This window comes from Gymnodraco acuticeps, unplaced genomic scaffold (assembly GCF_902827175.1).
Source record: "Gymnodraco acuticeps unplaced genomic scaffold, fGymAcu1.1, whole genome shotgun sequence".
In the NCBI taxonomy this organism is placed as follows: Eukaryota; Metazoa; Chordata; class Actinopteri; order Perciformes; family Bathydraconidae; genus Gymnodraco; species Gymnodraco acuticeps.
Genome location: NW_022991147.1, coordinates 29289 through 43512, shown reverse-complemented (window position 1 = coordinate 43512; position 14224 = coordinate 29289). Strand labels below are relative to the sequence as shown.

General features: G+C 38.2%; 1 protein-coding gene across 1 annotated transcript; it reads right to left on the bottom strand.

Annotated features, from left to right (window-relative positions):
* Positions 1 to 661: 661 nt before the first annotated feature.
* mybl2b (v-myb avian myeloblastosis viral oncogene homolog-like 2b) lies at positions 662 to 13695 on the bottom strand. Its single transcript, XM_034237284.1, has 6 exons — positions 13414 to 13695; positions 12412 to 12508; positions 12227 to 12298; positions 12050 to 12142; positions 11660 to 11880; positions 662 to 1092 (listed from the first exon to the last, which is right to left on the bottom strand). The coding sequence occupies exons 1-6, from the start codon at positions 13431 to 13433 to the stop codon at positions 969 to 971; spliced, it is 627 nt and encodes a 208-aa protein (XP_034093175.1). The 5' UTR covers positions 13434 to 13695; the 3' UTR covers positions 662 to 968.
* Between the last annotated feature and the right edge of the window lie 529 nt (positions 13696 to 14224).

The following is a 14224-nucleotide window of genomic DNA, read 5'->3' as shown; positions in this document are numbered from 1 at the left end:
AGAGATTGATGATCTCAATGGGACCGCCTGGTTTAAAAATAATATTAAAAATTTTTTATCGCGGTATATTTTATCAGTCTCACGACGGCATTGAGACATTTATTTACCGCGATATTCGATATATCGTTACATCCCTATTAAGCACTGTATTTCTGCTGAGCTGTACATACAAATAAGGCTGCACCTATATCAAACATGTGTAGAATTGAAGTGCAGTAGTGGAGGACTGTCAGTAACTCATACGATCCAAAAGAGTGTTTTAAAGTATTTTTCTTTAATACTATGTGTTATCATTTCCAAAAAGCACGACCCCTTTCTATCTTCCCAAACGGTATGCCTCGTGGGGTTAAAAAACAACATTTTAAATTTGTTTAAAAAACGTTCCTGATTGCTGCACTAAAGCAGTGTTTCTCAAACTTTTTCATACCAAGGACACTTAACCAATAAAAAAACACTCGCGGACCACCTAACTCCACAAATATCCAAAATCACATCGTTTTTCTAGAACAGATTACAAATCGCTTGAAAATGGGACAAACAAGTGGCCACATGTGTGATGAAGGTGTTGCGCGGGGCTTTATCATGCAATTTAAAGTGAAACTTAAGCTCGCTCCATTGCGGAGATACTCCTGCGAGAGTGCGAAAAACTTTAATTAATTAATTTATGTAAAATGTGACCAATATACTCACGGACCACTAGGGGGCGCTCACGGCCCACCAGTGGTCCGCGGACCACACTTTGAGAAGCACTGCACTAAAGCAATCTAACAGCGCTGTGGCAAAAACAAAAAATGACTTTTTACATTTTAATAAGAGACAACATCATAAAATAAGACGACATATATCCAAAGACTCGTGGAAAATCTCAATTAACGCTAGAAAGTAAAACAGAAGAGACATTTGGTTCAGCTTAAACGTGCCCCCTCTTAGAGGAGCACATAACGGAGACATCGCCCACCTGTTCGTCTTTATTCACGCGGGGCTAAAAGCTCTTCAAGCTCGTTCGGACCGAACACCTCTCCGGCGTAGAAACCCATCTCCAGTTTGCGTTTGATGGTGGAGTTCCAGTGGTTCTTCACGGCGTTGTCCGTTCTGTGGAAATAAACATTGCAACATGAGCCACTTTGGTAAGATAAGACAATAAACACAGCAGCACAATAACAATACAACTGTACACTAGCCAATTCAATAACTACAAGAAACATAGACGGTCACATCATTAATATTAACAGTATTTAGAAAATGCCTCAATATTTAAGAGCCAACCCCAAATCTTTATTCCTCTCAAAGACGTGTTGTTTTATATATCAAGGATTGGAATCATAAGTGATGTGTGTCGTGAACTCTACACCCTGTGTGTTTTGGTTTAGCGACTTTTATTACAGTCACAAGACCAGAGGTGGGAAGTAGTGGAGTACAAATACTTCGTTACTGTACTTAAGTACATGTTTCTGGTATCAGTACTTTACTCCACTACTTATTTCTCTGACGACTTTTTACTTGTTGAACTCAAATACCTGTACTTTCTACTTCTTACATGTTGAACTCAAATACCTGTACTTTCTACTTCTTACATGTTGAACTCAAATACCTGTACTTTCTACTTCTCACATGTTGAACACAAATACCTGTACTTTCTACTTCTTACATGTTGAACTCAAATACCTGTACTTTCTACTTCTTACATGTTGAACACAAATACCTGTACTTTCTACTTCTTACATGTTGAACTCAAATACCTGTACTTTCTACTTCTTACATGTTGAACTCAAATACCTGTACTTTCTACTTCTTACATGTTGAACACAATACCTGTACTTTCTACTTCTTACATGTTGAACTCAAATACCTGTACTTTCTACTTCATACATGTTGAACCCAAATACCTGTACTTTTCTACTTCTTACATGTTGAACTCAAATACCTGTACTTTCTACTTCTTACATGTTGAACTCAAATACCTGTACTTTCTACTTCTTACATGTTGACCACAAATACCTGTACTTTCTACTTCTTACACGTTGAACTCAAATACCTGTACTTTCTACTTCTTACATGTTGAACCCAAATACCTGTACTTTCTACTTCTTACATGTGAACTCAAATACCTGTACTTTCTACTTCTTACATGTTGAACTCAAATACCTGTACTTTCTACTTCTTACATGTTGAACCCAAATAACTGTACTTTCTACTTCTTACATGTTGAACCCAAATACCTGTACTTTCTACTTCTTACATGTTGAACACAAATACCTGTACTTTCTACTTCTTACATGTTGAACTCAAATACCTGTACTTTCTACTTCTTACATGTTGAACCCAAATACCTGTACTTTCTACTTCTTACATGTTGAACTCAAATACCTGTACTTTCTACTTCTTACATGTTGAACACAAATACCTGTACTTTCTACTTCTTACATGTTGAACACAAATACCTGTACTTTCTACTTCTCACATGTTGAACTCAAATACCTGTACTTTCTACTTCTTACATGTTGAACTCAAATACCTGTACTTTCTACTTCTTACATGTTGAACACAAATACCTGTACTTTATACTTCTTACATGTTGAACACAAATACCTGTACTTTCTACTTCTTACATGTTGAACTCAAATACCTGTACTTTATACTTCTTACATGTTGAACTCAAATACCTGAACTTTCTACTTCTTACATGTTGAACACAAATACCTGTACTTTCTACTTCTTACATGTTGAACACAAATACCTGTACTTCTACTTCTTACATGTTGAACTCAAATACCTGTACTTTCTACTTCTTACATGTTGAACACAAATACCTGTACTTTCTACTTCTACATGTTGAACACAAATACCTGTACTTTCTACTTCTTACATGTTGAACTCAAATACCTGTACTTTCTACTTCTTACATGTTGAACTCAAATACCTGTACTTTCTACTTCTTACATGTTGAACACAAATACCTGTACTTTCTACTTCTCACATGTTGAACTCAAATACCTGTACTTTCTACTTCTTACATGTTGAACTCAAATACCTGTACTTTCTACTTCTAATTTGAACCCAAATACCTGTACTTTCTACTTCTTACATGTTGAACCCAAATACCTGTACTTTCTACTTCTTACATGTTGAACCCAAATACCTGTACTTTCTACTTCTTACATGTTGAACCCAAATACCTGTACTTTCTACTTCTTACATGTTGAACCCAAATACCTGTACTTTCTACTTCTTACATGTTGAACACAAATACCTGTACTTTCTACTTCTTACATGTTGAACCCAAATACCTGTACTTTCTACTTCTTACATGTTGAACACAAATACCTGTACTTTCTACTTCTTACATGTTGAACTCAAATACCTGTACTTTCTACTTCTTACACGTTGAACACAAATACCTGTACTTTCTACTTCTTACACGTTGAACACAAATACCTGTACTTTCTACTTCTTACACGTTGAACACAAATACCTGTACTTTCTACTTCTTACACGTTGAACACAAATACCTGTACTTTCTACTTCTTACACGTTGAACACAAATACCTGTACTTTCTACTTCTTACACGTTGAACACAAATACCTGTACTTTCTACTTCTTACACGTTGAACTCAAATACCTGTACTTTCTACTTCTTACATGTTGAACTCAAATACCTGTACTTTCTACTTCTTACATGTTGAACTCAAATACCTGTACTTTCTACTTCTTACATGTTGAACACAAATACCTGTACTTTCTACTTCTTACATGTTGAACTCAATACCTGTACTTTCTACTTCTTACATGTTGAACACAAATACCTGTACTTTCTACTTCTCACATGTTGAACACAAATACCTGTACTTTTCCATGTGAACTAAATGTACTTTCTACTTCTTACATGTTGAACTCAAATACCTGTACTTTCTACTTCTTACATGTTGAACTCAAGTACCTGTACTTTCTACTTCTTACATGTTGAACTCAAATACCTGTACTTTCTACTTCTTACATGTTGAACTCAAATACCTGTACTTTCTACTTCTCACATGTTGAACTCAAGTACCTGTACTTTCTACTTCTTACATGTTGAACTCAAATACCTGTACTTTCTACTTCTTACATGTTGAACTCAAATACCTGTACTTTCTACTTCTTACACGTTGAACACAAATACCTGTACTTTCTACTTCTTACATGTTGAACACAAATACCTGTACTTTCTACTTCTTACACGTTGAACTCAAATACCTGTACTTTCTACTTCTCACATGTTGAACTCAAATACCTGTACTTTCTACTTCTTACATGTTGAACTCAAGTACCTGTACTTTCTACTTCTTACATGTTGAACTCAAATACCTGTACTTTCTACTTCTTACACGTTGAACACAAATACCTGTACTTTCTACTTCTTACACGTTGAACTCAAATACCTGTACTTTCTACTTCTCACATGTTGAACACAAATACCTGTACTCTCTACTTCTTACATGTTGAACTCAAATACCTGTACTTTCTACTTCTTACATGTTGAACTCAAATACCTGTACTTTCTACTTCTTACATGTTGAACACAAATACCTGTACTTTCTACTTCTCACATGTTGAACACAAATACCTGTACTTTCTACTTCTTACATGATGAACTCAAATACCTGTACTTTCTACTTCTTACATGATGAACTCAAATACCTGTACTTTCTACTTCTTACATGTTGAACTCAAATACCTGTACTTTCTACTTCTTACATGTTGAACTCAAATACCTTTACTTTCTACTTCTTACATGTTGAACTCAATACCTGTACTTTCTACTTCTCACATGTTGAACCCAAATACCTGTACTTTCTACTTCTTACATGTTGAACACAAATACCTGTACTTTCTACTTCTTACATGTTGAACCCAAATACCTGTACTTTCTACTTCTTACATGTTGAACACAAATACCTGTACTTTCTACTTCTTACATGTTGAACACAAATACCTGTACTTTCTACTTCTTACATGTTGAACTCAAATACCTGTACTTTCTACTTCTTACATGTTGAACTCAAATACCTGTACTTCTACTTCTTACATGTTGAACTCAAATACCTGTACTTTCTACTTCTTACATGTTGAACCCAAATACCTGTACTTTCTACTTCTTACATGTTGAACTCAAATACCTGTACTTTCTACTTCATACATGTTGAACCCAAATACCTGTACTTTCTACTTCTTACATGTTGAACTCAAATACCTGTACTTTCTACTTCTTACATGTTGATCTCAAATACCTGTACTTTCTACTTCTTACATGTTGAACACAAATACCTGTACTTTCTACTTCTTACATGTTGATCTCAAATACCTGTACTTTCTACTTCTTACATGTTGAACTCAAATACCTGTACTTTCTACTTCTTACATGTTGAACACAAATACCTGTACTTTCTACTTCTTACATGTTGAACTCAAATACCTGAACTTTCTACTTCTTACATGTTGAACTCAAATACCTGTACTTTCTACTTCTTACATGTTGAACACAAATACCTGTACTTTCTACTTCTTACATGTTGAACACAAATACCTGTACTTTCTACTTCTTACATGTTGAACACAAATACCTGTACTTTCTACTTCTTACATGTTGAACTCAAATACCTGTACTTTCTACTTCTTACATGTTGAACTCAAATACCTGTACTTTCTACTTCTTACATGTTGAACACAAATACCTGTACTTTCTACTTCTTACATGTTGAACACAAATACCTGTACTTTCTACTTCTTACATGTTGAACTCAAATACCTTTACTTTCTACTTCTTACATGTTGAACTCAAATACCTGTACTTTCTACTTCTCACATGTTGAACACAAATACCTGTACTTTCTACTTCTTACATGTTGAACACAAATACCTGTACTTTCTACTTCTTACATGTTGAACTCAAATACCTGTACTTTCTACTTCTCACATGTTGAACACAAATACCTGTACTTTCTACTTCTTACATGTTGAACACAAATACCTGTACTTTCTACTTCTTACATGTTGAACACAAATACCTGTACTTTCTACTTCTTACATGTTGAACTCAAATACCTGTACTTTCTACTTCTTACATGTTGAACACAAATACCTGTACTTTCTACTTCTTACATGTTGAACACAAATACCTGTACTTTCTACTTCTTACATGTTGAACACAAATACCTGTACTTTCTACTTCTTACATGTTGAACACAAATACCTGTACTTTCTACTTCTTACATGTTGAACTCAAATACCTTTACTTTCTACTTCTTACATGTTGAACTCAAATACCTGTACTTTCTACTTCTTACATGTTGAACTCAAATACCTGTACTTTCTACTTCTTACATGTTGAACACAAATACCTGTACTTTCTACTTCTTACATGTTGAACACAAATACCTGTACTTTCTACTTCTTACATGTTGAACTCAAATACCTGTACTTTCTACTTCTTACATGTTGAACACAAATACCTGTACTTTCTACTTCTCACATGTTGAACACAAATACCTGTACTTTCTACTTCTTACATGTTGAACCCAAATACCTGTACTTTCTACTTCTTACATGTTGAACACAAATACCTGTACTCTCTACTTCTTACACGTTGAACTCAAATACCTGTACTTTCTACTTCTTACATGTTGAACACAAATACCTGAACTTTCTACTTCTTACATGTTGAACTCAAATACCTGTACTTTCTACTTCTTACATGTTGAACTCAAATACCTGTACTTTCTACTTCTTACATGTTGAACCCAAATACCTGTACTTTCTACTTCTTACATGTTGAACACTAATACCTGTACTTTCTACTTCTCACATGTTGAACTCAAATACCTGTACTTTCTACTTCTTACATGTTGAACACAAATACCTGTACTTTCTACTTCTTACATGTTGAACACAAATACCTGTACTTTCTACTTCTTACATGTTGAACACAAATACCTGTACTTTCTACTTCTTACATGTTGAACTCAAATACCTGTACTTTCTACTTCTTACATTTTGAACACTAATACCTGTACTTTCTACTTCTTACATGTTGAACTCAAATACCTGTACTTTCTACTTCTTACATGTTAAACTCAAATACCTGTACTTTCTACTTCTTACATGTTGAACTCAAATACCTGTACTTTCTACTTCTTACATGTTGAACTCAAATACCTGTACTTTCTACTTCTTACATGTTGAACTCAAATACCTGTACTTTCTACTTCTTACATGTTGAACTCAAATACCTGTACTTTCTACTTCTTACATGTTGAACTCAAATACCTGTACTTTCTACTTCTTACATGTTGAACTCAAATACCTGTACTTTCTACTTCTTACATGTTAAACTCAAATACCTGTACTTTCTACTTCTTACATGTTGAACTCAAATACCTGTACTTTCTACTTCTTACATGTTGAACTCAAATACCTGTACTTTCTACTTCTTACATGTTAAACTCAAATACCTGTACTTTCTACTTCTCTCATTTTCCAAACAGCTGGTTCCTTTAGTCTGAATGTGTGTTTGGTGCGTGATCATTATTCTTTAGAGTCATTGCGTGCCTATTGATTTGAACACGATCCGTGTATCCATCATTTCCTGGTCTTCTCTAAAGAAGAGGGACCGATGGAAACGTTGTCATGTTGCCGTTGTTCAGCATGGAAACATTCATTAGCTAACTAGTAGGGATGCTCCGATCGCCAATTTCGGGGCCGATCGCCGGAATCAGTATCGGCCGATACCGATCGCCGATCCGATCGAGTGGGCGGGGCCTAAATGGAAGATTTAAACATCACTTTAAATCTTCCATTTAAAGTGATGTTTAAAACTCAGTTAATGCTCATTCACTGGAGCTTCCACAAACAACAATCAACTTAATTATTACATTCAAATGATGTACATTATTCAAGTTTACATTCACTTTGGAGAATAACACGGGAGAAATTAGCGGAAGCGCTCTCTTTTCCTCTCTCCCTCTCTCTCTCCCCTCTCTCGCCCTCTCCTGACAGCCTGTCAGTATCTCATGCAGCTCACTGATGAGTGATGAGTGACCCGACAATGAAGAATACATATATTTATAATAACTAGTTTAGCTTGTTCCAGAGGTATAAAATAGCTAAGTGTGTTAGGTCTAACTCTTACGGTACGTCCACACAGCAGCTTTTCAAAAATCTTGAAAATCTTGGAGCTGGGCGTGTCTGAAAGCTTGGGGATTTTTTGCGAGCAACGCGACCAACAACCAATCACATGAATCTCCCGCCCCCGACATACAAAGCAAAAAACCCCGGGGATTTTATGCGAGCAATATATATATATATTAGGGCCGGGACTCGATTAAAAAAATTAATCTAATTAATTAGAGGCTTTGTAATTAATTAATCGAAATTAATCGCATTTTTAATCGCATATACATATTTGACCTAAGAACAGTGAGAAGCAATTTTTTTTCACATGGATTTTAGTATACCATTAGGCGCATTCACACCGCAGTACTTTTCCCACAAAGGTTCATGAGAACTCTTTGAACCTGGGGGTGGATTAGGCAAATGAAGCCGCTGACGTCACTTCTTCTTCTGCTTTGGGTTTACTGGCAGGCCGCAAACCACTTCACGCCGTATACTGCCGCCCAAAGTCCCCGGCCGGAAGTCCCCGGAGTTGGGGACTGGCTTCAGTAGAAGCTGCTGGGAGTCCCAGCAGCTTCTACTGAAGCCTTCCGAGTAAATCGCCAGAACCTCCACCTCCTCATCTCCACCGCTCCCATGTTTTATTTTGTGTTGCCATAAGTTAGTCTCTCTGCGTTTCTGCGCTGGGCTAATGCTAATGCTAATGCGAGGATAATAAAATGGCGGCTTCACAATTTTTTTTGGGAGTTTTACGGGGCGTGGTTTGCAATCCGCCCAGCCAATCAGAAATATAGCTATTTTCTCACAAGAGAGCCGTACGAAAGTCCCTGCTCTCTAGCAGCTCTCTGCTCTCTAGCAGGGACTTTCGTGGGGGTAAAAAGGTTCTCATGAACTAATTTTAGTACCGGCTCTTTTTGCTGTGAACGCGATAAAAGAGGCTAACGTCCACGCTAGCTTCCACGCTAGCTGCTATATGTTTTGCATTGAGGTGATACTTGAGGCTTGATGTGCTGCGGTGGTATGCGAATTCCTTTTTGCATAATTTGCACACAACCGTGCTCTTATCGACGCTTCCATCCGTCCGTTTTTTAAAACAACATTTCCCACTGTTGTTCACTGTGGTTTGTTGTTGTCTGAAGTCATGAACGTTAGTTGGTGCTCCAGTATAATCGGTACGCCTGAAACTCATCCAGTGAGAAACGTTCCACGGTGCAAAAATAAGTGCGATTAAAATGCGTTAATTTTTTTACCGCGTTAATTTTTGTGTAATTAATTAATCTTAATTAACGCGTTAAAGTCCCGGCCCTAATAAATATATATATATATATAAACTCCCCAAACAGGCGAAAACGTACCAGTTTCACCCACTGTCTCTGCCACCTCCCTCCATGTCTGGTTCCTCCGGTTTGTATCCCGTTAATAGTTCTGGTCGTAAAGAACCGGGTGATTTGCTACCGTAATTTCTCGTTTGGAATATGAGGAAATGAACTGCGGTCTGGTTCTCCCTGTGTGTGTGTTTCGCTGCGCTTACCTGTCCGGCGGGCGGAGCTGCAGGATTTCTGCTTCACGTTGCATACCGCTATTTTACTGTCTTTTTCGGACACCTTAAAATAATGCCAGACCGGTGAAGCCATTTTGGCGAGCTTGTTTTGCCGCGCACAGAGAAAAGTGTCATGTATTTTACGTCATGCGATCGACTCTCGCGATCGGCATGTTTAGAGAGCACCGATCGATCGGTAGAGAGTGAGTATCGGCCGATATCGATCGGTCGGAGCTTCCCTACTAACCAGTGTGAGAAAAAGTTTTTAGAGAGTACTTGTCCATGGACAAGTGAGTTTGGCAATGTACTTGTCCGAATACATTTTTCACTTGTCCAGAATGGACAAAAATTGGGGCCACTGGAATCTTCTTCTTCGTCATCGTATTTGACATTTTCCCACGGTTTTACCGACACCGTTAACGTAAGTCAGCGGTAAGATTTTACTGCATCACACATAGGGTTGGGTATCGTTTGGATTTGAACGATTCTGGTTCTGGTTTTCGATTCCGGTTATTGTCGGTTCTCAATTCCGGTTCTTTGAGAGGGTCAAAATAAGTCAAACTGGGAGAAAAATATATTTATGAAAACATTAAGTCAAATCTGTATTCCTATTTACAAATCACTTCATACTGTTGAACTTCTTACGGTTATTGAATACAATTATATAAAAATAATCTCTGCATTGTTTAGTTAGTTCTAAGTGGTGCAGTTTGAGAATGTACAATTGGCCCAGTCTCCTCTGATGTTACACTGCAACCTGCCTGTGAGACAAAGTCCAACCACACATGTCCAACACATAGGACATAACCTAATAATAATAATAATAATAATGACACATTAGATGTATAGCCTATAGGCCTAGCGCTTTTCTACAACTCAAAGACGCTTACACATGTCCTGCAATACACATGCTGCAGCTGCCCAGCTGCTCACTGTTTGTAAAAGTAAATAAATAGTATTTTCAATTCAATAATGTACTTTCTATACCCTGCTTCATAAACAATACTGACATCCCTATGCTCCTCCGAGTCTGGGGGTCCAGGGATGTGAGGACAGCGCGAGGACACAGACAGGGAGGCTGCTTCACTTCATAAAGGAAATGGCGGTCATTCGGTCAATATTAACAACAAAGGAGCTAAAACGCTTAATAACCTTCATTACGTGTTAGAGAAAGAACATAAGAAAGTTTGACAAAGATGAGGCTGTTAATCGGGCAGCGGATCCGCTGTGTGTAGAAAGAGAGAGAGAGACGCTGAGCTGCACCGTGCAGCGATCAGCTGATACGTAGCATAGAGAGAGCTGCAGTCCGCGGGGCTCGGCCTCGCCTCCTGTCCTCACAACTCTTATTAATCCCGGTACCGGACAATTGTTATTTGTTCCTACTCGGAACCGTGTTTTGCTTCCCAACCCTGCCACTGTGCTACACTTCCCGCCCCGCCCCGTCTAACTGTACAGAAAGCGGCGAGATGCATTTCCTTAGGAATCGACAAGCAGAACCGAAACTAACACTTCTAAACGAACAATGGCGGACACGTACAATTTGCGAATGAGTTCTGCCTTTTGTAAACTGAATGTATCAATAATTTGTCAATAAATCAGGGCGAAAAACGTCACTTGTCCGCCGGACAAGTCAATTGAAAGATCTACTTGTCCGATATTGTAAATAACACGTCCCGGACGGTGGGACGTGTACTTTTTCGCACACTGCTAACAATGACATTATTGTTCTATTAATATAAAGGGAGGTCAGGTACTCTTTAAAACAGCTGCTAGTTATGGGTACTTTTTACTGAAGTACATTTCAAAGCCTCTTTACTTTGACTTGAGTAAAGAAGTTTAGCCAGTACTTTTACCAGAGTATTTTTAAACACGAGTATCTGTACTTCTACTTGAGTAAAGGGTGTGTGTACTTTTGCCATCTGCGCACAAGAGACTAAGCAAAATACGTTTTGACTGATGTGATGTATATTTACCTTCCAGGGAGCAGCTTGGCGATCTCGGCCCAGCGGTTTCCCAGCAGGCAGTGGGCTTTGTAGATAATTAGGTCCTCCTCTGCCGTCCATGATGATTTCTTCACGTTGGGGTTGAGGTGGTTGTGCCAGCGCTCTCTGCACTGCTTCCCCAGTCTGCCCTTCAGATGCTTGGCTACCGTGGCCCACTGTTTGTTTCCGTACAGGTTCACAAGCTCTATAACCTGAGGGGTACGAATGTCAATAACATTGTGAATTTAGGTAGGAGGTGCAGGCTTCAAATGTGCCATGTGGGTTTTCTGCCGCCTCTTTCTGTACTCGACTCGGTGTTATCTGTTATGTTTACATTGTAAAAAAAACAATAATAACCGTAGCAATGGAACATAGTCGTACCTTCTCATCTTCCTCTTTGGTCCAAGGGCCTTTCACCAACTCTGGATCCAAGACCTTAAACCAGCGGTGCTGACACTGGGGTTCACTGTGGTTCTGAACAGGACAAAAGCAAGCTTTAAAACACTGACTGAGGCCCTAAAGCGTACAATCAACACAGAAAAGGACCATCAAACTCACTGGTATGTAGTTGGCGATGTGTTTCCAATCATTAGTCCCCAGCTTTTGAACCAGCGCCTTGAGTTTGTCATCCTGTCAAAGAACAAACAAGTTTACACTTGTCCTACAGAGGCACTGTTTACTTTCACAGGGTCAGGAGATCTGGAGACGACGTGTGAAATGTTGGGACAAGTCTGGACATTCACCTCCTCCTGAGTCCATTTCACCTTCACTTTCCCACCGTCTCCTCGCTCTGGCACGTCAGAATCGGTGTCTTGATGCATGGCTTCCTCACTATCCTCTCTGAAGAGACACAATAAGTGTTATTTGTGACAATAAAGCTGACAGTAGGAGCAGGAAGTAGCTACTAACCTGCCCTGATGGTGGGGAGACTTGATTATCAGGTTTATTGCTATGTAAGCCAGGGATAGAAGAAGTTCTGATTACTTCTTAAGTAGAAGTAGTAAAAAAAATATTAGTATTGTTGGGAAAATACTTAATATACTCTTCAAATATCAAAGTATTAAGAAATAATTTAAGTGCCAAAATGAAAAGTATGCTTAATGCAAAATGGCCATTTTACGCCCTAGATATTACAAACATACTTTGTTAAAGTTATTGTTGCATTTATATGGGTTCATCACTTTAATTGTGCACTTGGTAAATGTGTGGCTAATTGGAATTACTTGAATTACTGGATAGCTTAACCAATAATAGCTTATTACAATGTCTGTCGATTTATATTGTATATGAACAATCTAAATGGAGTAAAAAACACAACATTTGCCTACAACATGTAATTACGTATGAAGTAGCAGGAAATACAAACCGAAAATACGAAGTAGAAATAAAAGTAAAATACTTCTAAGTAAACGACATTGTAACATTACAGCTACTGTGGTTAGCTAGCACTTGGCTATGATCTAGTATGCAAACACTGTTATATAATGTCAGTACAGTATAAGATAGATTTATTAGACTTATGTGATTTAACAGATGGCATTAAATTAAATACTCCACCCTGTTTGCCGGGATTTTCCTCGAAAAAGGCGGCATATACAGGAGTCCGTGAAGTACTCACAAGCTCAAAAATGGAAACCTGTCAACTTTATGTATTTCCTACTGTAATGTCATATTATAACACTAAGTGATACAATTAGTAATCATAGTGCTACTGTTGATCAGGAAAACTAAGATGCACATCTTACCCGCGCTGCCACCGAGACATTTCCCTCTGTTTTTCTGTTGTTTACGATTTTTCCAGCAGCCGCTTCACGACATGTGCATTAATATTTCCCGATATATCCTCGTATTATTCCACGTTTTTGTTGTCTTTAAGGGGGCTTCCAGTGTCGGTGGTTGGAGGCCCGGTACTGAGGTGTTTTGTGGGATGTAGGGTTGTTGCTTGTGACCAGCTGGAGGAGAGGAGAGCCCGGGTTTTGAGATCCGCGCTCCTGGATTTCTATCTCCCGCCCTTCTCTATGGTAGAAGCCAGGCGATTACGTAGATGCGCATTAGAGGTGCGCATAGGTTCGAACAAGAAGATGGAACGCTTCCGGTGAGGAGCTTCAAAATAAAAGTGTGTCCGCCTTACAACAATAAATGACATTATCCTGTCAATATACAAAGAAAACAGTCTATGATGCAAACCTACTTGTATATATTTTATGAAAATGTTGAACATTTAAATAAGTAATTAAAAGCCACAAGAACACTCGCTTTAGTTTGGAGCTTCAAAATAAAAGTGGGTACAAATAATTACACACATGCATTTCCAAACATTTGGACTACCTATGTTGCAAATGTATTATCTTTTCAATTTACACACGGCATCTATTGCACATCTGTCCGTCCTGGGAGAGGGATCCCTCCTCTGTTGCTCTCCCTGAGGTTTCTCCCATGTTCCCTTTAAACTGTGGGTTTTCTCCGGAAGTTTTTCCTTGTACGATGTGAGGGTCTAAGGACAGAGGGTGTCGTATTGTCATACTGATATTTTGTACAAACTGTAAAGTCCACTGA

What these genes read in the sequence shown, in the direction of transcription:
- mybl2b (XM_034237284.1), bottom strand. Translation starts at nt 13,433, where the DNA reads ATGTCTCGGTGGCAGCGCGG. An exon ending in CCAAAGAGGAAGATGAGAAG is followed by an intron (nt 11,881 to 12,049) that starts GTACGACTATGT and finishes CGTACCCCTCAG; the next exon opens with GTTATAGAGCTTGTGAACCT. An exon ending in GCCAAGCTGCTCCCTGGAAG is followed by an intron (nt 1,093 to 11,659) that starts GTAAATATACAT and finishes TTATTTCCACAG; the next exon opens with AACGGACAACGCCGTGAAGA.